We start from the raw sequence: 22560 nt of genomic DNA, 5'->3' as shown, positions 1-22560 counted from the left end.
ATTAAGTTCATAGGCGCCGACTTCACCGCAAATTCTCCATCAAAAAATCGATCTAATTTTAGAATTGGCGTTATCGATTTCTCAGGAAACGACCTCAACCTTCACACAAAGCATTCGAAAATAACACGTTTCGTATTCATTACGAATCATCAGCAACCTAAACAGGCGCCTCTGTCTCTAATTAATTTCGCTAACAAATTGCACCTTCTGGTACATCACGCGTTATCATTGCTGCTTTCCGTTTTAACGAGTATCATTATCATTAAACAAAGTAGGCTCAAATAAACAACTAAATGCACCTGATGATGTAAGCCCTGTTAAATTATTCGAGATTTTTTTAAATATGAGAACTGTTTGCGTCCCGTATTTGTCCTTAGCGATCGGTAACCGAGATAGCTATAGAGTTGCGTTAATGTTTATAAATAGAACGTATGACATTAGCATTAATTAAGAGTTTTACGGTGTAATTATACTCGTGTAGTCGTTTTGTTGGTTATCACATTCATAAACGCTTTATGGGGTTTCTATGTAAGCCAAGAAAGTCTTCACAAACCTCTGATACTAGCGATGTGCTCGTCATACTGCGACTTGCTTCTAACAAATTCCAATTTGCTGCCGCCACTATGTAAACTCTGAGTCCTATACTCGCTGTACCATTCCGAACTAGAACTAGTCACTTTACTACTACTATTGCTGGCATTGTCCCATTCGTCTCGATTTAATCCTTCCCTGGAAGGCGTCCTCCTTAGGCTCTCCTCCGAAGGAAAACGTCCTCCAAGACTCGATATACTCGAAGTTTTCGAACTGGTCGCCAGATTACCATTTGATTGGGTTACATAAGCCGAATCTTCTAATAAAAATTCTTCCGATGGTGTCCTACTGGTAATTTTACGCACGCTGGTGGTGCTGGAAGTCGAGGAGATCTGACGAACCGATTTTCGGACGGTTACTTTCTCGAATTTTACGGTTTTCACGCCAGAAGCGAGATCGCCTTCTTCGGTCGTGGTGGTAATGGTTTCCTGCAAGGGGTGGGTTAGAAGCTACGCCGATTTGGGGGTGGTCGAGGGTGCGGCAGGCGTCAATCATTACCCAATATTATTTATATTTTATTATTGCAAAATTAAAAAATGTTTATTTACATTTTAATGACCTGAAATTTAAAAGTTACCAACATCTGAATTGAAGAAAAATTCAATTGTTTCATGTTTGCAATATGACAGTAGAAACCACAAAGTTGGTAATTTATCTTCATAAAATTATGCTTAGCTTAGCTGGTTTTACTCGAAAGTTACGTGTGTTATTTGTGTTTGTCAGAAAGTCGTGACCCAAAATATTATTTTTATGACATAAATTATTATAACAAGCAAGTTGAATCATTCTTCCAACATTAGAAAAATAAACCTGATAACAGCCACTGAGATTTGTATTTGCAAAATGACAGAAGTTCTTTTTTTAACGTTCTGATAACGATAACATTTGCTCAAGACGATATCATTAGCAAACTCGGTAAGTAAACCAGTCTTAAATAATCTTAAAAAAAGTCATGACTTCGTTATTGATCTCAAGTGCCCCAATATGGTATGGACTTACTGCATATTTGATGTCATATCGACTAGATACCAAACTATCCCTTAATTTTCCCAAAATTGCACCCTCGCCGCAACCTGACCCTCCATCAAGATCTCACAGCCCATTTGCGCCACGTGGGTGTAACCATTGATTGTACAAGTTATGACGTCACCGTGCACCAAGAACCGGTGATTTTTTTCCAAAAAAATCCCACCCTCTTAAAAAATCAATCTTTCCCCGAGACGTAAACAGGCTGTCACCCCCAAACCCTTGCCTGGATGCTGCCATCCGGCTGCACTTCTTGGCGGTGCAGAATCCGTCTTGGTGAACTCGTAGGCGTATGTCTTAAAGAAACTTGTTCCAGACAACTCCTCTCCACATTCCTCGCCCGTTCTTCAGCGAGACGTTTTTCAAACTCCTCTACGTCGACGGTGCTCACCGCATCCACCACCCCCGAGCGACCGCCGGTCCACACCTTCTCAAAGAAGCTAACGCGATCCCGAAGCTTCGAAGGACTCTCCGGAGGGCGCTTTGGCCCTTCGGGGACGTCTTTTTTGGGTGCACTCATACTGGTGGTTTGGACCACGCATCTGTCATCGGTGCTTTAGAGTTACTTTGGCGTAGAGTTTGCGTTGTTGCGAGGCGCGACACCGTTCGATACTGAAGTGAACATGAGTAGAAGGACGAGACCACGGCACCGTGGAAAGAGTGGATTTTGTCGGATGGACTCGACGAGGAGACGACGAAGTCGAAGGGATATAAACAAAAGCGAGTTTACTAAATAATTTTATCAAATTAAACTTTAAGGACCCAAAATTTACAACAAAATCATACAAAGGGGCCATTTTTTTTAACTGACCCCATTTCGGAACGCTCGCTACGCAAAAAGAAGTAATTTATTTGTAATGCGCTAACCTTTAGATAAGCCAATTAAACCGTATTATTGGACACCGCATTGGCCTATTAGGGCGTTAGTAAATAATAGTAAAAGCAGATATAAATAGAACATATTTTACAAAATTGTGGATAAGATAAGAATAAAAGTTTCTTATTATCTTTTATTGATCTTGTATCATAGAAAACTGAAAAATAGCTACTTTTGTCTCTCAAAAATTAATCTTTTGAAAAACTTAAAACTGAGTATTTATTTTCACGGAAGCATCTCTAAATCCACGTAATTTTTACATAACTTGACAATTTTTGCTTTGAAGTCGCGCCGCAACAACTTTTCAAAATCATCAAACCAGCAATTTCACACACTTATAAAACAGGCAGAAATGCATCGTAACCGCTTGATATCGCTTCAAGGTGTGTGTTAATGGATTTAATGTTGCAATTTATCAATCATGCTGATAGTTTTATAGACAATACATTGTTGACTTTTCGGTTCTTTTCCGACAATCGCGACCACTACAAATGTAACTCGAGATAAAACGTTTCCAAATTATTGTTTCCAATTCCTTTTGGTGCAACTATCTCTTGCCTCACTTTTTCCGAAAATTTTGAGAATTCAGGTCAATTCAAACCTGGAAAAAGTTACAACTGTCTACAAATCAAAATGTCAGACCCTCCCCATTTCGACACGACCCAAACATTAAGAAACAAAAAAATTATCGCATCTGTTTAGCATTTTCGCATCACCTTCACACCTGAAGGTCAGCTTTCAATGCACTTGTGGATTTTTACTATAAACGCCACCGCGCCTTAGTGACTGATGATCCTTAAAAACCAGTTCTCCCACAAAAAAAAAAAACAATTATATAATTCTCGTCAACGGTAAAAATACCAGCAGTAGTCGTCTATTTGCATTTTTCCCTTCGTAAACATTTCGTTAATCCCAAAAATAGCAATACACTGACGCAATTTCTATATTGATCTCTTCGGTTAAGATCACCCCTGACCCACTAAGAACCCCTTCGATGAGAACAGGGGAGTTTCCCAAAGGTGCGTTCGCGGTCCCTTGCTAATCCCATAACCGGAAATGTGCTTTCGATACACAAGTAGGTCAACTAATGAAAAATGGAAAATCGATGCGAATGCATCGGAAAAGGTGAACGACTCTAGTGGTGGGTCTTCTTGTAGAAAAGTCCCAAAATAAAAGCGCATCGTGCACGCAAGCACGCTATAGATGACGTCACCGGATTTTGGGCAGTTTTGAGAGTGAAAGTTGGACCGGAGCGAGCAACGGTGTCAAGGCTGCGTTGGTTATATTCTATAACTCTGTCAGGCTCTCTAATTAAATCGACGATGCTTTTACAACGATGCTCTCTGATTTTTCGTGCGATTAATTAATTAAAAAACCATCTTCTTAGTGGCGTTTTAATTATGTGCCACTCTGCGGATCGATAGTGTTTATTTTCGTCGATATTGTGAAAGACGAAAATACACTGTCTGAATACAAATTGATTTGTTTGGATCTACGTGACAAAAATTATGTAACTGACCAATATAAACGTGAACTCAGCTGCGGCTGATTCATCCTTCATATGCTTCGGTTTATTAATATTTTACTGTCATTCGAATGTAAAATAAACGACTTTTTACAAATGCATGCATACAGAGTAGTTAGATCAAAGAGATTAACGAGTTGGAAACACGATACGATCTACAGTTGCACGCCATCTACCACCAGACTATATCACCAGGAGATTCAAAGTTCGGATTGCGTTCCCTACAAGCATTGAACGCACTAATAAAGTGGGCCAGAACTGTATGATTCTCATACAAAACTCGGACCTCAATATAGACCCTTGTGGGAAACCAATAAGGAAGCCCAACACCCAATTATGAAACATCAAACAAGCAAACTGAAAATAGATCGCTTCTGCTTCAACGACAAGTTTGAACAGCTGAGGCTACGATATAAAACAAATGACAAGTGTTCCCTACACTAACGATTATGCAATTAAATCTAAATACGAACTGCACTAACAAATTGGTAACACCGTTCAGAAAATCCTTCTTCCGTCAGTTACTTTCTCTGAAAATTTATAGTCCAAGTCCACGTGTCATGTTAGAAAAATCCCGCCTTGTACCTCTAGCAATAATCACATAAAAATCCTATCTTATCCAACGATAAGATAATAAATCACGAACCTACCATTCAGTCGAAACTAATGCGAAAAAAACACGAAAATGGTAGAAGCGGATAGCAGCTACGAAATTGAGGTGTTTAAAGATGCCCTCATGGAAGACAACATCTCGGTAAATACTACTTTAAACACAAAATCTCTTCAGTGACAATTCCAGATCCAAGTTGATGCCATCAAAAGACTGCCAGCCTTGGCCGCCTCCATAGGTGTCCAACGAACACGAGAAGAGCTCATCCCGTGCCTAATCAACTGCGTGGATGCTATGCCTGAAGAAACGTCCTTCAACTTAGCAGAGCAACTGGAACTAATGGTACCATTCGTTGGAGGAAACGACCACGTAGGAATTTTATTGGATATCTTAGTAAGGTTGGCGTGTGAAGACGAAGTCTTCGTAAGAGAGCGAGCGGTGAAAGCAATGAAATCAATTTGTAATAACTTGAACAACGAACAATGCGAGGCTTCGTTTTTTACCCTCATTGAAAAGATGATAACAAGCGACTGGTTCACCACGAAATGTTCCGCAGGATGTTTGATTGCTGTAGGTACCACTTCAGCATTTTACATGTTAACACCTTCTTCTAGATTTGCTACGCGAAGATGTCACCAGAAAAACAAAACGAGCTACGAAATTATTTCAGGAATTTAATACAAGACGACTCGCCGATGGTGAGGCGCTCCACTGCCACAAGTTTGGTCGATCTAATTCCATTTCTCGATGTTGAAGAGATCAAATCTGAGTTTGTACCAATTTATGATAATTTAGCGCAAGACGACCAAGTAAGCTCAACCTCACTTCTTCTTTCTGTCAATTGAACTTTCTAGGACTCTGTCAGGACCTTAGCAGTAGACGTCGGGATCGCGATTGCTAAAACTTTGAAAGAGTTCGAAGTGTACGACTACCTCTTGCGGACCTTCAAGATGCTAAGCGAAGAAGATTCTTGGAGAGTTCGACAAGCAGTCGCGAGAAAAATTCACGAAATCCAAACCAATGAATCAAACCGTGCTGAAATCATCAGTATTTACAACCAGTGCGTCAGAGATAAAGAAACAGAAGTGCGAGTCTTCGCGGCTCAGAATGTGTTCAGTCTCACTGCGAATTTACTTGAAGGTTTCAAGAAAGACCAAGAAGAGTGTCAAAACATCTTTGAAAAGTTCTTTGAAGAGAACGTGTTTCCAGAAATTCATTACCTGCTACGGGATCCAAGCGAAGAAGTCAGAGTTGCCTTATCAACAAATATTTTGTCGCTAAGCGGTCTTCTTACCAATGAGTGCTTCAATGCGAACATTTTACCTCTTATTATTGATGCTTTGGAGAATGAAGAGTACATGCCATTTAAAGAAAACATGCTGAAGAATTTGAATTTTCTTCCCCAAAACGTAGATATCACAAAATCGTTGAAATCAATCAGAGATGTCTTCCAGAATCTTTTGGAGAAGTCACAAATGCACTGGCGAACTAGAAGAAACCTTCTTCTAGCTCTGATGCATATTAGTAAAAACAGTTCGAGCGAATTCTTCGACAGAAATTTGTTGGTTTTCTACCAATACCTACTAAATGATTCTATTTATGCAATCCGAAGAACTGCACCTCTGATTTTACCACTTTTAGTAAAACAATTTGGAACGAAGTGGGCCGAAAACTCGCTTTTCCCAATTTTCCAACCCTTCGCCAGAGATGAGAAATATCTTTATAGATACACGACACTCTTCGCCATCGAAGAATTAATTGCACCTACACTGAACCATGACAATGATAATGACAACGAAAAAGGAAGATATTTAAGAGATTTCATCGACATCACATCTAAAGAATCTGCTGAGGCGTTGGTAAAAATTTCCAAACTCAACCAGAAGTTACAGGAAGAGCTCGATGGCACCGATGAAGACGAAGCAGACGATGTAACTAAAGACAATCTAAACTTTTACGCGGAGGATACTTTAGAAAACTTGCGAAAAGAACATAAAATGGTGATATTCTCCGTCAAAGATGAAGAAATAGAAGAATGTTACTTAGAAGGTGTTCTTGTGATGCTCGTTAAAGACTTCGTCAAGGCGGTGAAGCTGTTACTAGAAGACCCTGTTGAGAATGTTCAAAAACGAGCAAAGATGACGTTGGATCTTGTCCGAAGTTTTAACTCCGAAGTGAAGAAGGAAGTAGATCAAGGATGGGTGCAGGAACGCTTGTCCGAGATAAGTGAAGACGATTTGCAGAGGATAGAGGAAGAAATAGAGTTGAAACTCAAGGAAACAGAAATCGAAGAGGACGCTGAGATGATCGACTGTGATATCGATGGTGACGATGGTACTACGGACAGTACTGAAGGATTGGAAGATACAGAGCCGAACGAAATTAAGATGACACTGACGGATGAGAGCGAAGAAAATGACGATGAAGAAGAACACGAGCCAAAAATAAAAGACGAAGAATCAAAAAATGAGGATTTATCGACAACGGCATCAAATAAAAACGACCTAAATTAGAGATATTTGTTTTTTATAAAATTTAGATAAATTAGTGACTCATAAAAAATGACAAGAACTACAAACAAATAAAACAATTCCGTGTACATTAACACTTTATTTAAGTTTGTTGTCGTTGGGAGAATTCCATAATCGCTGACTCAGCAATTGATATTTTAACATTACATTTTTTTTTATTTTATCAGGGATAATCAATATCATTGTCGTTATATTTCCAGCAGATAACGTAAAAAACAAGTAAGATAAAATCCAAACGTGCCACGTTGCACCTTTCACATCACTCAAAATGTACAGGCTGTAAGCTAGATAAAGTTGAAAAAAGTAAACAACGAACAAGAAAGGAAACAAGAAACTGAGTCCTTTCCACATCCAGCGATGAAATCCTTCCACTGTGATGTCCATGTTATCACGTTCTCCTAAGGCTTTCAATCTGTAGAGTACTCCTTTTTGATATCTAAATTGTAGGAACTGCACCACGCTCAAATATGCGTTAAACACCATGAAGGACGTTCTAAATTGGTTCCAAGTTTCGCTTTCGGGCCAGATTAGAAGTATCGCTGCAGTAGCCACGGACAAGAAGTGATGGGTTCTCCACCAACCCTTGATTCTGGACCCATTGACTTTTAGTATAGTTTCACGAATAGTCAGAGTAAAGTAGTACCAAACTAGAAGAAACAAGTAGAGCCGTTCGAATCTTCTACTTATAAACACTAGATTTAACACGGCAAGCGCGAACGCTACTATACTTATAATTAACTTGAATTTCTCGTACTCAGTCTTGTATTTAAGCTTCTCTTCTTTATTCAAAATAGAGACGTTAACGTTTCCTAGGATGACCTTCAAGTAATTATCACTTTCTTTCGGTAAGCTTTGTTGAATCTCATTTAACTGCACCTCTCGTCTTAGAATCTCCTCTTTGAGCTCATCGAACTTCTTCCCTTTTTTGCCGACTGTCTGGCTGATGACACTAATACGGTACTTCTGATGCTGAATTTGCTTCTCGCACTCCTTTTGATACTTGTCAACTTCTTGAAGTTTCTCATGGTAAATTTTATTAACAGCTTCAAGTTTCTTGAAATCCTCGCTCAATTCACGCCACTCGTCCATCACCGTATCAGTCATTGTGACTACTGAACTTTTAATAAAAAAGCGATTATAAAGAAAACGAGTGGGGCAAACGAGAGTCGTGTACTTTGGATTATCTCCATGAACTGTGTGTTTACCTTGATAATGACCAGGTATCAGAGCACAAGGTACTATCGAGGGATATGAAATTAATTTTCGATTGGCTAGTAGAGAACACAGATTGGTTGTGGTGACAAATGAACTTTGGAATTCGTTACATACCAAAGCAAGTTTCTCAGAGCGAACAATACTAAATAATTTAGCAGTTAATAGGTTGAATTATTTTGAAGGTTGTCGGCAAAATGAAGAATCAGCATGTTTTCTAAATTGCAAAAATGCGAATTTATTAACGAGTTCGACCACGGTCAGAAGTAACTTTACTGATTGTGCTTAAAATAGTGTTATCTACGTCATTGTCATGAGATGTGTTGTCGCACGTGCACCTGTTTCAGTGCGGAATTTACATAATAATGAACTTGACCAGGCGTTTAATCAATTCGATTTGGTTTTTATTGAGAGTGTCGGTTATTTATAATTATTATTAGCTTATTATATAAACAAATTTCTTTTTGTTTCTCTGATTCTTACAAAGTCTTACAGGCTTTCTGGTCCATAAGCACTAACAATTTCTTTCGTTTTTAAACAAGGAATTCTAAGATTCTTCGTTAGCTAAAAATTTGACAATATTAAAATGAAAAACTAGTAAGATCTTAAACTTAATCACGTCAGATACTTAATTTAGTCAAATTTGACTTAAAATAGTTGTGTTCAAATTAGTTCCAATTCGAGTTATTAGTTAAATTTGGCATACATTTTGACAAAGTCTAAATTTACTTGAAATGAAACATTGGGTGAGACCTAATTTGTTACGTTTTGACTAGTTTTAGAGAGACCATTCTGTCTTATCCTTAGTCTGACTCATTTTAATTTAGATATTTTTTAGGTTTCACTCCAATTAGGTTTATTTTTAGTGCATTGTAGTTCCGTCATGGTTAGTTAGATTTGCCTTGATTTAATTGGCTCTACCTACTCTAAGTAGCCTATTCTAGCTTGCTTAAGCATGTTTTAGTCCAAAGAACTTGATTTAGTATGTTTTCTGTGCCAACTCAGAATTTAGTCTAGACTAGAACTGACTGAAGATCGATCGCTTGGTCTGTCGGTCTCTTACTTTCCCGACTAACAAATATTTCACTAGCCGTACACATCTTCAGTCGTGAGAAAAAAATGGGCCCAAAATTAGCCAGTCCCAATTCCAAATATTTACGCAAATGAAACCTTTACAATCATACAACAAAATTAGACATCATCTGCTGCCAAAACTCAAAAATATTGGGTTAACAACCTCCTTTACATCAAAACCCGATTTTAATATCGCCGATGTGCAATTCTAAGCCCACACAAGTCCTCAATTTGCATCAACGCAAACAACCCATTTCAAGGTGGTCCAGACAATTTAATACCTCTCGATTTTTTTTCTTCCATTTATTACGTAACGTACAGTCGACCGCGAAAATAGACCTTGCCAAAGCGACTTTGATTTCTTACCTTGCAACTGGTAGATGGTGGCTTGATATTCCGCCAATTTTTCATCGATGTAGTCCTGAGACTGATTTGCTATGATTTCAGCGGTGGAGGGGCCGCTTTCTTCGTCGTCGGGTTCGTAGTTTTGGGGTAGAGGTGGTGGTTCCAAAGGTACACCCACATACTCAAATTCTCGAGATGGGGGACCAAAATCCGGGGAAAAAGGATGAGGACGGAAATGATCGGGAGTGGGGGAGTAAGGGTGGATGCCGCGGAAGTACTCAGGGGAAGCGCCGCGAGGTGCTGGGGACGGCTGAAACAAAAGCAAGATCTAGAATGTTGTTCAAAAGTGACAATGTGTCACATCTGCACGCTTATTATTCTTCTAGTTTTTGTTAAAATTAATAAGAGCGAAGATGAGAAAAAAATGAGTGTTGTGTTGTTTCTAGCAAAGAGTAGTGCCAAGGACAGCTATAATGAAGACTCCGGAATGAAACTTCTGAAGTTCGAAGAAAAAACTAGAGTCAAAGTACTGTTGAGTGAGCTTTCTGTGGCACACCCACTTTTAGCATTGTGTTCCAGAAGATGAAGATTCTTCCGTTTCTTTGAACAGCGACTGTAAACAACTCCTGAAAAGTGCCATTTTCGCGTTAATTATTTTCTGTAGAAATGTGATGGGTATGACTACCGCTGTAGCTTCCGTTGACAACGACACTTTTAGCAATGGATTAAGGTTCAAGAAATCTTCCGAAGACCTAGAGGTTCAATACAACAACCCTAGACGAGGTCGTTCCATGTCAGCGTCTAATTTCATTACCCAACCTGAACACACAGAGGTGTTCAAAATCAGAACAAAAAGGACCCCCAAGCGACAGTATCCAGACCCTTCAAGTCTTCAAGAAGACACTCCGGGTCCCGGATGGGATATCTTCGGAGTTATAGCCAACATAAAACTAACTTTCTTTGGAAAGCTGTTCGAGAACGATCAGAACAAGCGTCCTCACAATGATTTGATCGAGCAACTAGGAACAATATCAAAAAATGCCCTTTTCGATGTGGTTAAAGAAACTCTAGCTAATCTTCAAGATACGAAAGATGGTTTCCTGATGATTGTTTTGGGTGGCGAGCTCAGTGATATTAATGACATATATTCGCCTCTCATGCAAAGTGTGAAACACGTCCTTGAAAGTACCGACGAAGACAATACTTTGATTGTGGTCACGGGATCATGTCCGTTGATTGAATCAGCCTATGATCGAACAAGACAGAGTCTGATTCCCGTTTTTGTAAAAGGGCCCCCTAAAATTTCTTCTATATCGATTTTGGACCAACTGTACGATGTACCCTATGCAATAAAAAATTTTCTAACTGACATGAACGGAGGTGAGAAAAATCGTTTATGCATAGTTTCAAGATGTTAAATTTAATACCAGTGTTGAGGCATTACTTTTATAAAAATAACTGATTATTTAAATCAAGTACTATTATGTTCCGAGTCGTTAAAGTTTATGGACTCTAAATCTCACGGATCATATTTTACGGCGATAATAATAAACCAACTGGAAAATTCTCAATTGTGATAATGTAGGCTCCCCTAAAACACCTTTTTGTTCCCAGGAAGTTACTTCAGTGGAGTTAAAATCAAAAGAAACCGACGCGCACTTTTCGTCAGTTCCGACAGAAACAAGAGTAAGCCGGCCGCTTTGCCCTCATTTCTCCATTTTTCATGTATTATTCTCTTATTGCTACTGACCCAATAAACACTCCGTCACTCTTGTACTTACTGGGTGCATGGGCATCCTGAAAGGTCTGGGTCCTGGGGGAGGCGAAAATCCCGGAGGAACCGGAGACATCGCCGAAGGCCACCTAGGTCTAGGACATGCCATATATGGCAGCCTGTTGCCAAACATGTTCATCCCGGGACTTCCAAGTCTCGGTGGCGGCGAATGGGTGTAAGGGGACGGTGGGCGGAAATGGTGCGGCGATTTGCCGCCCCCACCGCGGCCCCCGTGGCCAGACATTTATACACTTTCACAAACAAATAACGGACATCGGTTCTAAGACAAAAGAGCGTTTCAGCGATTTGTGACGGCAGCGGCGTGATTTCTTAGGAAGGAAATTTCGCGAATGCAAATCCGTGTTGTGAAATTAAGGTCAGAGACGTCCTATTTTTAGGATTTGTCGAGTTTATTCATGTTCTTGGTACGTGGAATACTGTGCGATTAACAAATGGAATAAAAATAGAGCAGAGTTTGAGTCGGGGTTTTTGAAAAATTATTAACACTAGACGCACGAGCGAAGGATAAATATTTGGATTTCCTATGAGTCAAAAGTTTGTTTTTCCTTCCAGCTTATTGGAAACTAGCGGAAATGAAATCGATTATAAATAGTCAGTAGGCAATTGTAAAATCACCAATTTATGAGTGTCAGGCTGAGGCTTTTTTTTCGGCAATTTACGACAAATTAAATTAACTATGCAATTAAATTTAAATTTATACAGCGTTTGCGGAGGTGGCTCAGAATCTTCTAAAAATTACTTTTTTATAGCCGAGCTTGAATTATTTTTTGTATTGAATAATCAAACTTTTCACCAACGTGTTTTTCTAGTTCAAATTCACGATTTCTGGAAACTTTTCAACTTTCCCACGTACGTACAAGATATCTGAACGGATAATTTATCTCGGAAAATATCAAAATATGCATGTAACTGCCAACTAACAGAAACATTTAGAACGGGAAATTAAAATGAATGAATTATGTTTTTGTATACATGTCTCTATATTTAACATGCGATAAAAAACGAACTAAGTATTTATGATTCTTATTAAAATTACAGCAAAATCAATTTAATTAATTTCAGGTTTGCAAATATTATTTTATAGACACCGCCATCAAAGTCGACGTGAAGGACTATAGGTGTCTATAAAATATTTTATGATAATTGCCACCAACGCAACGGTTTCTTTATTACCAACGGCACTAAGAGTCTACTTTCAACATCTCTTGTATATTTTTTCGCTGAGCCACTTATTGACTGACGACTTTTAAAAAATCATCGTTCTCAATCCATAAAATTGTAACAATTGTCCAATCGGCACTTAATCGTCTACTCGCCCACAACATCTCAAAATTTATTTTCGAAATAAGTTTCTATATTTTTAGCCCGCAACTCTATTTCTGACTTTTAAAATTCGTATTTTTGCAATGTTATGTCAAGACTTTAAAATAATCCTCCACTGGTCACAGCTTAAAATAAAAAATTCGAGAACTTTCCACCACGAATCAACCCCCGAAATTACCGTCAAAAATCGCTGTACAACACACACACGGATGTGTCCCGTCGTGGACAACACCAAAAACTGCAAAATCTAGACATACACTAGCCAAAGCTGTACGTTACCCCCTTCTTAACCAACTTAATTTTAGAATTGGCAGCTCGACGCTCTCCGACGTCGACGAGCGCTCGGACGGCGCTCTTTTCTTTCTTTTAATAACGATGCTTGAGTGCTATGCTTATGATTATCGGTGATTTCGGACGATTGAGATGTCTGAGGTGGGCCAATAATTCTAAACGATTTAAGGGCGATGATGAGGCGTCGCGACGCCGGCTCTTAACATCACGAGTTATTTAAAGGCGGAACAGGCATTAATCTATTGGCAAGTGATTCATAAATATAAATGGATGGAGATTGCAGCTTTGGTGAGCGGCAAACTGGAGTATTAATACTTGAGAAGAAAAAATGTTGAAAGTAGACATAGAGGTTAAAGATCTGCAAATGAGGTTGTTAAGAGGAGCAGTTCTCAAATAAAAAAAGAACCGTAATAGTAAAATTTTGTTTTAAAAGGTTTGTTACCCGGCGCATCCACCATATATGGTAACTTTTCGTGCACCTCTAGATGTGGTAAAGCAACTAAAAAATAATATCTTATTACCTTTTATTCAGTTCTCATAAATATACATAAGTGCTTATTGTAGAAGAATCGTGAAAACCTGCAGTCACTGAAACATTCACGTTAATGCAAATTATTTTCTAAAGTACAGAAATGGCCTTTATATTCATCAGGTTAAAAAGGAAATAAAAAAAAATATAAAAGAACGATCTATACATTCGCTATTCCGTCATTTCTCTAAGTAACGGTTTTAAATTAAAACAGCTAACATTTTTTATCAAAGGAGAATTAATACCGATCTTGTTATCTTACAGGCGCCTTGGAAATAGTAGCTTTTTGAACTCGGCGTCATTGGAAATTGTTCTAATGTTTCTAGCTTGACTTATTTATACAAAGCCGCATTTTGTATCCTAAAAATCAATTCAAAATTTACATTGAAGACTAATTTCTCCGTTTTTCATGTGGTGATCTCGACCGCGACCTGGACTTTGAATGATTCTCTTTATTATTCGCCTCTCCCGCATCCCCCCAATCTGACAGATCATATTTGGACAAATCCCCATCCCCATCATCCTCATCCTCTTCTTCTTCTTCCTCGTCCTCCTCGCCTGAAGTCTTATCATCCTTCTCTCCTTTCTTCTTTTTCTTCCTCCCAAACTCGTCATATTCGTCATCCGTATCGGCATGTTCTTTGTACTCCACGACTCCGCGATCATTATACCCTCCCCCAAATCCAGTCCTCTCCTCTACCTCCCCAAACTTGGGGGCGTTACAAACATTACACTGTTGTCGCCTTGCCCAATTTACATTCCCACATTTATTACACTGCCAGTCGTCTGCACTAAACAACCCTCGACTTTTTTCGGCAGCGGCTTTGCCGATTTCATGACCTAATTTCCGTTTTTTTGATCCTATAGTAGGACCCCGGTTTTTGTGGCAACGATTGCAACTGCTACGACGTGCAAAATTCACGTTGCCACAGTCGGAACATGTCCAGTCTCCTTCGTTTGATGATGAACTGTTTTTAATGGACGGCGGTGGGGGCGGCGATAATTCAGCTTCTTCCATGGGGATGGAGCCTGCTTAGACTAGACAAGGGGGTAGCGATGGAGGCTACCTTACTAAACAGAACGAGTGGGGAAAAGTTAACATTTGTTGTTACTGAGATATTTTTTACCTTTACTAAACTATAGTCTTGATCTTCGTCCAAATTTTGGAACGAAAGATATTTTGTTGACTAGAGAGAAACGTCAAAATTGAGGGGCGCAAATGTCATTAGCAGGGATTTTGGTGGCCTTGAGGTTTCGATATTGCACTAACGAAAGGACGCTAGTTGTCAAGATGTATTGAAACGCTACATGAAGACTCCAAATTCTGGTTTAATTCGGATGTAAACCTTTCCTAGGCTATTTTAGTAAAATTGTATCCAAAAGAGTGTAGCAAATAGTACAAAAGCGCTGATAATATCAATCTCATACCGCACTTCGGTTAGGGGAATTTAGTTGAGTCTGTCAACAGGACGGAATCGCGATCTGTCACTTCCAAATCAAACGTCGTGTAGCGTTAATTTATTTTCAAACAATATTTAAAGTACACAATGTCGAAGGCTCATCCTCCAGAGTTAAAAAAGTGAGCATTTTGTCATTGTAAATTCATATGCTAACTTCTCTTTTTGGTAGATTTATGGATAAGAAGTTATGCCTCAAACTGAACGGAGGCCGGCAAGTCGTAGGAATTCTGCGTGGTTTCGACCCATTCATGAACCTCGTGGTCGATGAAAGCATAGAAGAGTGCCGAGATGGCAAGAAGAACAACATTGGCATGGTGGTACGTTTTCCCCGTTTTTCCAATTTTTTTTTTGAGGTTATGTATTGGTTTTAGGTGATCCGGGGCAACAGTATCGTAATGTTGGAAGCTTTAGATCGAATATAGACTCGTTTCTAATATTTTGTAATTTTAGTAAATAAAAAATCGATTTCAATTCTGCATTTCATTGGCGGGGTCAGGAAAAGCGAATTAGGTCAATAAAAAGAAAAGCATTATCGCCGTCGCTTTTGTTCTTTCATTCACGAAGAAATCCAATTCTCATTGTTTAGCCTGAATCGGTTTGTCCGTAACAGTGTATGAAAAGCTTCTAAAATGTCGCATGCGCGCCGTCACTGTTCCATGGTCAGGAAAATATTGGTTTCAGTAGTTTGGTGAATAAAACCGTCTCAACGACAGCTTCCCGGTGAAATTTCCCGTCGAGTGACGAGTTTTCCAGTGCCACATTACGGATATACACAGGTACATAATTATCTGTTTTCCGAATTGGGTGCAACCGGGAAAGTCGGGGTAGAGAAATGAACGGTTTATACACCCACAGGAATGCGATTTTCGTGACGTTTCCGAGCGAAAGGGCAATTTTTCCTTAACAAATAAGTTAGATTCATTGTAGGATCTGTGAGACAATTTCTCAGAGCTTTCAAAGCGATTGGAAATTGAAAAACGATTTCGGATGTGAAACGAAATCAGCAATCACAATTTAAAGATGACACTGAGAGACTTTTTGATGTCATATTGACCCGTCTTTTCCTGTCAAAACAGAATTTTTAATAATGGGAGACGAGAGGAAAATCAATTTATATTTTCCGAGAGATCCTCTTAGGTTTTTCTTTTTATTTCACGTCACACCGCCGCTTCTCCAATAATGCGAACACTCAGTTTTAGTGCTTATGAAGAGGAAGTTGTTGCACTTCTGGATGCTAATTAGTCTGAAGTCTTCTTCCAAATTTTCAGTTATTTGACTTGAGTACATAATTACCTTGATTAGGTGGTAATTTTCGAGCTATTTTTCCTTCTTTTTCTGTATTTTCAGCATAAAGTTATAAATCGATGAAAATCCTTTTAATTTCGTTGGGCGTCTAAATGAATTCCTGGAAGACAGTCATTCTTTCCTTCCTTATTCCGCTTCGTCGATCGCTAACAATAAAAGGAAAATTCGCACACAATCCCCAGGTAGATTATTTAACTTTCATAACACAGTTTTAATTAGCAAATCTCCCGTCGCTCCCCTCCAAAATTAAATCAAGGAACTTGCGAAAATATTGCGCTGGAAACCCAACGCCTTAATTACATCTCGGTGGAAATCTATCAACTCCGTTCCTGTACAACATATCCCATTTTACCGCAAACAGAACTCCATTAAAGTATTAGTATAATGTTTCCACGTTGTCGGCTCGTTTTCTATACACACTCGGTTTATTGATCAAAAGTGAACGCTGCAAGCAGAGACGTACTTGCCAAGTTGAACGTCTCCAAAATTCTGATTACCTTTCTCGATAAAACGGAAGAGATTTACACAAGGCGAGATCATCCGGTAATTTATGAAGGAATGACGAAAAAGGATGAGAAAGTCGGAAATGTTCAATTCCCGGCCTGCTCAACTTATAGTCGAGAAGGGTACACCTGATAGGTTCCGAGATCTTGAATTACTTTTAGTAATCAACAAGGTTCTTGTTAAGTTGGTAAATATTGGTATCGATTCAACCAAGGGATCTTTGCTTTAAATTGGAATTTTCGGAGACGCCTAACTGACGCCGCAAACGCATCACGCTAAGTTAACTGCTGTACAATAAAGTAAATATAATTTTAATGACATGAAAATGCGAGTTTTCCCATCGAAATGTTTTATTGGTTGAATGCTTGATAAATGTGAAATCCATTGATTTTTGCTACCAATCATGATAAAGGGTCAGCGTGACAACTGTGCATTCGTTCTGTTAATATAACACAGATTGGGGATTTTCATTAATATCCGTTTTTAATGAGGGATCAACATTTGCTTTGGCGAATGATAAACACATAAAGGACATGTAGAAACAAATTTTGTCAACAGACTCATTAATCCAACAAGTAGGCTTAACATTATTTTGATATGTTGGTGTTACTGTTCTCGGAAGCCACCTTTGATGATACGATCATTTTACTTTTTTCCCAGATCATGAGACGCACAGGCCGGCATAAATTCCTCCAAATTTCCGTGTTCGTTCTAATCTATTCGATAATACACGTTCTCTCTGAAAGTTCGTCTCAACTCCTCGACAAAAGTACGGAGAAAGAATCGAGCACCACAGTCGTGACAAGACCAACAACGGAAAAATCCACCGTTAGCATAACGAGAAATATTACTACAACACCAAAATCAACAAAAGCGACGAAGAACAAGACAAATGAATTGCCACCTTGCACTCCGCCTGCGATACAACAAGTAAGTTCGCCAACAAGTTTCTTTATTACGAAACAACACAATTCTTAGCTAAAGCGCTTTCGACGTCAAAGCGTATTCAACAAAAACCGGTATTTAACCGATTGGATTGACCATTTCAAAAACACTTTGCAAAACACGAAGACACAATCCAGCACTACTGCACCACAACAAACAATCAAAACAACACCACAGACAACCAAGAAAACACCAACCACAAAACACACTAAAAAACCGAAAAAAGTGCTAAAAGCGGTGAAACCAATACCGGTTGCGGAAGGTGTTAACACTACGAATCAAACTCTTCCCAGTACCACAGAAGTACCGTGTTACAATCCGGCAATAATACAGGTAGGGAAAATCGTTTGATTTTTAGTTAAAATTCTCGTCCGAGCAAACTGTCATCAGCGTCGCTCTGTTTGTTCACTGTTTCAAGCATAAAGACAAACATGCGATGGCTTTTGATCTTCCACGTAATTGATGGAAGTCTGTTCAAAGGACGCGATTATCAAAAACTGCTTTTTGATGGAAATAATTGTTCGTTAGGGAATAGCAATTTTTGCGTCAACACACCAGAAGTCGGATGTAATTACATCGTTTACGGTTTATTGGAGTTGCTTTTAAAAGTAACATGTGATGGATGCGCCTGTTTAAATTAAAATGAGACTGTAAAACTGATTTCTACAGTTGTAATTGCAATACTCTTAACGAGCAAATCGATTCTTGGATGAATTTCTAATTGGGTTACAAGTTGTGCTCAATCGGGGTATCGACCATTGCAAACATCACAAGACCCCTCGAGTCAAATTAGATTATATTCCTCCAAGTTCTTTTCTAATTTCGGTATCGGAAACACCATTAAATCACTGACGACCTCGCTGCGAAACCATTACAATCGATATAAACTGTTCAAACAAGCTATTTGATTAACTGATTATCTCGGGATTATGCAGGGTGAGAGACAAGTTATTAATCCTTTTAACGCCTCTGATTTTTTCAATCAAACTCGGTTTTTGATGAGAAAAAGTTACCCTGTTATAATATAAACCCTAAACCTTTGCAATTTTAAAGATAGTTTGCATAAGTGTTTATCCAATGTTATGTTTATGATCACCGCGTTCCAGGAAAAATATCGGTGATACAAAATTTAATGCTTGCTTTATTGTGGCTACAAAATTCCTATATTTGAATTCTGGGGAAAAATTGACTACGTAAGGGGAAGATGATTGTATAAAACGGAACCCGGCGCATCCACCATTTTTGCTACCTTTATAATACAGTACATAATTAATATTGATTTAATGCTAGTCCAGCTTTTATTCTTCTTTTTCATAACAGAAAATGTTATCTTCCTGTACTTAATTTAATTTAAACACACAAAACAGATCGCCATTACTGCTTTTGTTACACAAAATACTGAAATTTTAGACACTAACATGATTTTAATTATCGGATCGGGTTTGTTGAATAACTGAAAGCTTTAATTTCTGGCGCTGATAAAACTAAGCTCCGGCGGCTTCAGTTTTAATTTCGCTTGTTATTAAGTTTGATTCAATTCTCCTCTGTTTGAAAAATCTCTCTAACGCGACTGCAATGCCAAATTGACCGCCTCCACGTCGCCGTCTTCTTGTCACCCACAGTTTGTTCATTTATTTTCCACCTACGTGATAACAAAAACCTCCTGATTGCGTTAAAGATGTATTTAATGACTGTCGCTAATTTGCAGTTTCCAAAACCGTTAATAGGGCCAACACAACGAAAACACGGAGGCATAATAATCCACATAATAGTGGCAATTTACACATTCCTCGGCTTGGCAATAGTCTGTGATGAGTATTTCGTGGCGTCGTTGGACCGAATATGCGAAGGTACAAATTCAGATCTCGAACGAAAATAAATTGGTTCTTTGTAGAACTGAAAATGTCACCCGATGTCGCCGGAGCTACTTTCATGGCTGCCGGAAGCTCCGCTCCGGAATTAGCGACTGTAATCATTGGAGTTTTCTTTGCGAAAGATGACATTGGTGAGCTTGAAGTTTTTACTGCTTTTACGGTAAACTTTCTTTCTTAGGCATTTCCGGAGTGATAGGTTCTGCCGTCTTCAACATAATGTTCGTGATATCGGTCTGTGCCCTTTGCACGACAACCGTGATCTACCTCAACTGGTGGCCACTGATTCGAGATTGTTTCTTTTATGCTGTGTCAATTCTGGTGATGCTTGTCACTATTCAGGATAAGATGATTTCTTGGGTGGAATCTCTGTTTATGTTGCTGATGTATGTTGTTTATTGTATTGCGCTTCATTATAATAGTGTTCTTGAACAATGGGCGCACACTCTTCCAATTCCATGCAAAAAATTAGCTCCTGATGAAAAATCGGGATTGGTTAGTTACAAGACCTTGGAGGAGGAAGGTAAACATCCGACTTATGGTAGTCCTGAGCAAGCGATTGAAGAAGGTTTTGACGTGGAAGGTAGGTAATGAGTATGTAGAGTGCTATTGTTAGTACCCGCTCCTTTAGGCTACGAGAACCAAGTCAGTGGCCCCGCTTTGAACCAAGCTAGTGGAGGAGGTCCCACCCCAACACCCGCCCCTGTTCAGCTGGACTACTACAGGCCTAAAGAGTACGACCCTGCCAACGCCATTGATCCTTTAGTTAAACCCACTGGTACTGTAGTGGCATTATTATTTAAGAATACATTACACTCTTGTAGAGGGAGGAATGACCAGGCAAGTGACGTGGGTGATAGTTTTCCCTATTCATTTCCTTTGCCGAAAAACAATGCCCGATTGTCGAGCGGAAAAATACCGGAATTGGTATCCTTTCACTTTCTTCATGTCAATGTTCTGGATTTCCTTCTACTCCTATTTTATGGTCTGGATGATCACAGTTATTGGTACCACGTGTGGTATTCCGGATACTGTAATGGGTTTGACGTTTGTAGCCGCTGGTGTGTCTGTACCAGACGCACTTTCCAGCATAGCAGTGATAAAAGAAGGGTAAATTGGAAAAATTATCCAGGTCCAGAATTAATATTTTTTGCAGATATGGAGACATGGCGGTGTCTAATGCCGTGGGATCAAACGTTTTCGATATTTTGATCTGTCTAGGACTTCCCTGGTTCATTGAAACCGCTATTATTAAGCCGGGCTCCGATGTTCCTGTCATTAGCAAAGGTAAAGTGGAATTCCTTCCAACTGCAATAAAAATTGTTCTCATCTTTTCTAGGCTTGACCTACTCGACTCTGTCTCTCCTTTCTACGGTGGTCTTCTTGGTGGGAGCAACGCATCTTAATGGTTGGAAATTAGATCGAAAGTACGGCATAATATTAATGGCCTGGTATTTAATATTTATCACGTTTGCTAGCATGTATGAGTTGAATGTCTTTGGTTATCTTAACCCCCCGGAATGTCCCAGTGACTATTAACCTTATTCAGTCTTATGCTTATATACTGCTCAAAAATACTATAAAGAGAGTGTTAAACGTTTTGAAATGTTACCCAAAGTATGACTTAGATGTTAGTCGTTTAGTATTGTTAGTAGCCGTCCTTAAATTCAAATTCGTTATGTAAAAAATATACAATGTGTCTAAAAAAACTATAATGATGGCTAGTCAATAATATAGTTGTAATTGAGCTTTTTCTTATAGTGTTGATAAGAAAAGGCTTCCATAGCTGTTCAATTATTGTAAGTCAATAGTACCTTGGGTGTTGGTCGCTGATAATTTTGTTCAGGCAGGCTGTACAAAATACTTATGAATACGTAGAGTAATAATCCGCAATAGTGTATATTACATCGAATGTTGGTCTATACAGAGGAAGAAAATTCCCCATGTATAGCTTTATTTTATTCCTAAGTTTTAAGACTGAGTTATTTAGTTATAAAATATTCATACTATTTTTGTATTTTTCTTGTTTGTTTATAGTTCAGACGATAATTTTAACTGTGATTTTTTCTTGTTGAGCGGTGAGGCTATTGTAAGACCTTTTTTAAGTAAATTTTGAATTTTGTGCGTAGCCTTTCCAGATCGTACCCAAAGAGGTTGCAGTTTTCGTCTATAACAATGCAAGTCGATGAAAACTATAATTTAGTGAAACTACGACAATAATACCGCCTTATGGTCAATAGAGTAGAATAATTATAGAATTTTAACGTCGAAAACGACAAACCACGAACTATTGGCAACAAAATTGAAAAGAAAAATTCAAAAGACTGGTCGCTATATTTTTTGTCCATCTACAACACTTGCCAATAATTCCTGGACCTTTTACATATAAACGAATTAGAATAAAATACACATATTGTAAGCATATACAATATTCATTTCAAAATGCTTCTTGGTAAAGTCAAAATTATTTCTTCCTGAAAGTACATTAGTAGTTTTGGAGAAAAAAAATGTAAATCAATGCTTGATGATTGTAGTTAATGTTTGGTATTTACAAAGTTTATCTGATCGACGAGTATAAATTCGGTCGTCGATTACAAAAAATGCTTATTATGATCGTTGATTGTGAGCTGTTTCTTTAAAACAAAAAACAAAAAAATCCGTAGCACGTTAGAATCAACTATAACTGCACTTAATGTTGGAATGTAAATAAAATTCTTAAAAATAAAGAAAGTTTTTTGCAATTCAA

The 22560-nt window shown here is 38.6% G+C and overlaps 6 protein-coding genes and 1 pseudogene across 9 annotated transcripts in view; 4 read left to right on the top strand and 3 right to left on the bottom strand.

Moving 5' to 3' along the window:
- LOC148168001 (muscle-specific protein 300 kDa-like) overlaps positions 1-2182 on the bottom strand; it is a 63873-nt gene extending 61691 nt beyond the window's left edge. For all 3 annotated transcript variants that reach the window (XM_088045993.1, XM_088045995.1, XM_088045994.1), the window contains exons 1-2: positions 1844-2182; positions 554-1019 (exon numbers count right to left, since the gene is read on the bottom strand). In XM_088045993.1, coding sequence (XP_087902119.1) covers positions 554-1019; positions 1844-2137 — 760 coding nt within the window. In that variant the 5' untranslated portion in view covers positions 2138-2182. The remainder of the gene's footprint in view (positions 1-553; positions 1020-1843) is intronic.
- Positions 2183-4641: 2459 nt separating this feature from the next.
- LOC148168000 (uncharacterized) lies at positions 4642-7234 on the top strand. The gene is made up of 4 exons (XM_088045996.1): positions 4642-4773; positions 4819-5199; positions 5244-5438; positions 5484-7234. Exons 1-4 carry the CDS (start codon positions 4705-4707, stop codon positions 7140-7142), a joined length of 2304 nt encoding a protein of 767 aa, XP_087902122.1. The 5' UTR covers positions 4642-4704; the 3' UTR covers positions 7143-7234.
- Positions 7225-8467, bottom strand: LOC148167999 (transmembrane protein 120 homolog pseudogene; annotated as a pseudogene).
- Positions 8468-10014: 1547 nt separating this feature from the next.
- Positions 10015-11744, top strand: LOC148167998 (uncharacterized). Its single transcript, XM_088046158.1, has 4 exons — positions 10015-10317; positions 10358-11171; positions 11406-11516; positions 11596-11744. Exons 1-4 carry the CDS (start codon positions 10015-10017, stop codon positions 11742-11744), a joined length of 1377 nt encoding a protein of 458 aa, XP_087902284.1.
- Positions 11745-13710: 1966 nt separating this feature from the next.
- Positions 13711-14975, bottom strand: LOC148167997 (zinc finger Ran-binding domain-containing protein 2). The gene is made up of 2 exons (XM_088045997.1): positions 14857-14975; positions 13711-14800 (listed from the first exon to the last, which is right to left on the bottom strand). Exon 2 carries the CDS (start codon positions 14745-14747, stop codon positions 14121-14123), a length of 627 nt encoding a protein of 208 aa, XP_087902123.1. The 5' UTR covers positions 14748-14800; positions 14857-14975; the 3' UTR covers positions 13711-14120.
- A 208-nt stretch (positions 14976-15183) lies between these two features.
- Positions 15184-15660, top strand: SNRPG (small nuclear ribonucleoprotein G). The gene is made up of 3 exons (XM_088045905.1): positions 15184-15308; positions 15359-15506; positions 15561-15660. Exons 1-3 carry the CDS (start codon positions 15277-15279, stop codon positions 15609-15611), a joined length of 231 nt encoding a protein of 76 aa, XP_087902031.1. The 5' UTR covers positions 15184-15276; the 3' UTR covers positions 15612-15660.
- A 130-nt stretch (positions 15661-15790) lies between these two features.
- On the top strand, positions 15791-22552 carry LOC148167995 (putative sodium/potassium/calcium exchanger CG1090). 2 transcript variants are annotated; one of them, XM_088044798.1, is made up of 10 exons: positions 15791-15965; positions 17659-17928; positions 17977-18276; positions 19652-19793; positions 19838-19948; positions 19996-20397; positions 20446-20592; positions 20639-20924; positions 20971-21101; positions 21154-22552. In XM_088044798.1, exons 2-10 carry the CDS (start codon positions 17662-17664, stop codon positions 21351-21353), a joined length of 1986 nt encoding a protein of 661 aa, XP_087900924.1. In that variant the 5' UTR covers positions 15791-15965; positions 17659-17661; the 3' UTR covers positions 21354-22552. The 2 variants fall into 2 exon arrangements, with proteins under 2 accessions (XP_087900924.1, XP_087900925.1); XM_088044799.1 differs by lacking the exon at positions 17977-18276 and having other exon boundaries at positions 15794-15965; positions 21154-22550.
- Positions 22553-22560: the final 8 nt, after the last annotated feature.

The sequence above is a fragment of the Gnatocerus cornutus genome, chromosome 9, assembly GCF_029298725.1.
Source record: "Gnatocerus cornutus isolate USDA-ARS CGAHR chromosome 9, icGnaCorn1.1, whole genome shotgun sequence".
Taxonomy (NCBI): Eukaryota; Metazoa; Arthropoda; class Insecta; order Coleoptera; family Tenebrionidae; genus Gnatocerus; species Gnatocerus cornutus.
Note: the sequence above shows the minus strand (reverse complement) of the source record. Positions and strands in the feature narration are given on the sequence as shown.